The 2,809-nt window shown below is 42.1% G+C and overlaps 1 protein-coding gene across 1 annotated transcript; it reads right to left on the bottom strand.

The window, feature by feature from the left end:
* Nucleotides 1–682: 682 nt before the first annotated feature.
* Nucleotides 683–1,780, bottom strand: LOC109513056 (general transcription factor II-I repeat domain-containing protein 2-like). The gene is made up of 2 exons (XM_019865259.1): nucleotides 904–1,780; nucleotides 683–808 (listed from the first exon to the last, which is right to left on the bottom strand). Exon 1 carries the CDS (start codon nucleotides 1,742–1,744, stop codon nucleotides 908–910), a length of 837 nt encoding a protein of 278 aa, XP_019720818.1. The 5' UTR covers nucleotides 1,745–1,780; the 3' UTR covers nucleotides 683–808; nucleotides 904–907.
* Nucleotides 1,781–2,809: the final 1,029 nt, after the last annotated feature.

Genomic DNA, 2,809 nt, shown 5'->3' with positions numbered 1-2,809 from the left:
TAACTCGGATGTTCGTAAGTCGGGGAGCGTCTGTATATATATAATTACATCTCCTCCACTCCTGTGGGCACCAGTTAGGAAACGAGCTGCAGCACTTTGGAATAAATGGAGATGCTTAAGGGAGGACTGGCTGACTCCAAAATAATGTTTCGAAATGAAGTTTTGAAATGACGGGCTTTATTTTAGCCTTCTATCTCAGCGGTCGGCAACCTTTGACACCGAAAGAGCCATTTGAACCCGGTTTCCACGGAAAAGAAAACACTGGTAGCCGCACATCTAAAATGAAAAAAAAAAAACTTCTACTACTTTACCGCAGCATGTTTCTTATGAAATCCACGTGCTACAGAGAAAATTACATTTTATTCATTTCATGAACACATTTTGAACATTTTGAATTCTTGAAAAATACTAACAATGAATGTCTCTTTCAAATAAATTAAAAAGCTGAATTTAAATTGTCCATGTAGCAAACGAAAGCAGAAAAATGCCATGAGGCGTCATCCTTATATCCATTTATCTTATCTAAAATGAAGATAACACTGTATATATTGCTTTTTCTTACCTTTACACTTTGTATAAACAACTATAGTGTGGTTATGTCTTATGAAGTGCTACGGAGAAAATTTAATTTTACCGATGTAATGAACACATTTTGAATTCTTGAAAAAATAATAATGTCTGAATGTCTCTTTCGAATAAATTAAAAAGCTGAATTTAAATTGTGCATGCAGCAAACAAAAGGGAAAAATCCGTGAGCCGTCATCCTTATATCGCCTTGGGCTTTCAAAGTATGCAGCGGAGCCTTGACCTGAATATATAAAATAAATTGGGGGAAAAAGCACTGTGTCACTAAACAATGAAAATTAAATATTTGCAAAATATCTGCATAAATATTTATTTTACCTGGTTAATGGGACTTCTGCTCCTGAACCTCTGCGCACAGCTTCTGCAAATCGGGGCTGTACGAAGTCACTTTCATCTTTACGCAGGACTGTAAGCTGTCATCTGTGAGCCGTAAGCGGTGTTTGTTTTTAATGCAGTTCATGGTGGAGAATAGCTGCTCACATACATATGTGGATCCGAAGATCGACAGGACTCCAAAGGCATATTTCTTCATGTTCGTGTAGGTGTCGGGGATGGCATTCCATGTTTCAAATATGAGTTTGTCCGGTCTCGGGAGGTTCTCAATATCACTCCATTTGTGATTCTGAGCAAGAGTGGCCTTCTGACGGGCAACATCTTCAAGGTCCTCTGTCAAGCGTTTGAATTTGGACACCCAAATGTCTTTGTCAGCTATGTCAGCCAGCTCCAGCTCCAGAGCAGGTTGACTTACACCTGCAAATGCAGTCACGTTTAGCAGGGATGGATCAATGGTCAGGGGAGTGACGGGGAAGGACAATGTGGTTTTTTCCTCTCTGAACTCACGGAATCGTTTACCAAACGACGCTTGCATTGTGGTGATTGCAGACTGCAAATACTCTGAATTGATCACTCCGTGAGCTTGTTTGAACTCCCTTAAAGAGGGGAAGTGAGACAGTGTGCTTCTCTGTAAATCTCTGGCTAAAACTGTCAGTTTGCGCTCAAACGCCAACACCTCCTCCAGCATGTGCAGCGCTGTGCCTCCTCTCCCCTGAAGCGTTGTGTTCAGCGTGTTTAGTTTCGCTGTCATGTCCACCATGAAGTGGAGTTTTTCCAGCCACTCTGGCTGTTCCAGCTCAGGAAAGGTGAGCCCTTTGCTGCTCATGAAAGTTTTCACCTCTCCCAGACATGCAGCAAAACGTTTCAGCACCTCTCCTCTGGACAGCCACCGGACTCTGTTATGCAGCAGGAGATCAGAGTATGCGCTCTCCACCTCATCCAGTAATGAACGGAACTGGCGGTGATTTAAACCTTTTGCCAATATTTTATTGACAATCTGAATAACAACATTCATGACCTCTGTGCATTCTGGAGGAAAACTTTGCGCGCACAATGCCTCTTGGTGCAGGATGCAATGAAAAGTCAGCAGCTTTCTATCCAGTGATTTCTGCAGCAAAGCCACAAAGCCCCTGTGCGCTCCAGTCATACTCGGTGCCCCATCGGTAGCCACCGACACGAGGTGGGTTGTTTTTATTTCTTTGGCTCGTAAACAATCAAGCACAGCCTCACAGATGTCCTCCCCCCGTGTCTGGCATTTTAGTGGTATCAGCTCAACCATTTCTTCCTGTGGTCCAGCAGAATTCACATATCGGAAGAACAGCGCTATTTGTTCAATGTCCGTTTTGTCTTTGGACTCATCACAGGCGATTGAGTACGCTGCTGCTGAATTGATGTCTTTGATTTGCTGTTTTGTGATATTTTCTGCCATTTTTATGGTTCTGTCTTTGACAGTCTTCGCAGAGAGAGGCATCTCTCTGATTTTCTGCACAATTTCGTCTTTGTTTTTAAAGTCCGCAAATAAGTGTTCTGAAATCTTAAGGAATGATTCTTTCATATATTCTCCATCTGTGAACGGTTTCCCATGCCTGCCTATTTCCTGAGCGGCCACAAAGCTTGCATATGTAGTTGAATTTGCAGACTTCACCCACTTCTTGAATTGATTTTTCGTCCGGTCAGCCTTCTGCATCAGTTCCGAAACAGCTTTTTTCCTCTCTTCTCCCTCTGGATATTTTTCAGCAAAGGCTCTGTGTGTATTGTTAAAATGTCTTGCAACATTTGACCCTTTATTGTTAGCCAGTTTTTCTCCACAAATTAGAGAAAACAAGAATGGCTAGTGTGTTCGGAAAACAAACATTTGTACATGTCATGAACAATGAATGGTCAGTAAAAA

Source organism: Hippocampus comes, unplaced genomic scaffold, assembly GCF_001891065.2.
Source record: "Hippocampus comes isolate QL1 unplaced genomic scaffold, H_comes_QL1_v1.1 scaffold180, whole genome shotgun sequence".
NCBI classification, from domain to species: domain Eukaryota; kingdom Metazoa; phylum Chordata; class Actinopteri; order Syngnathiformes; family Syngnathidae; genus Hippocampus; species Hippocampus comes.
The sequence above is the reverse complement of the archived record's forward strand: the minus strand, read 5'-3'. Positions and strand labels throughout refer to the sequence as shown.

Coding starts and splice junctions, on each gene's coding strand:
- LOC109513056 (XM_019865259.1), bottom strand. CDS start 1,744: ATGAGCAGCAAAGGGCTCACCTTTCCTGAGCTGGAACAGCCAGAGTGG.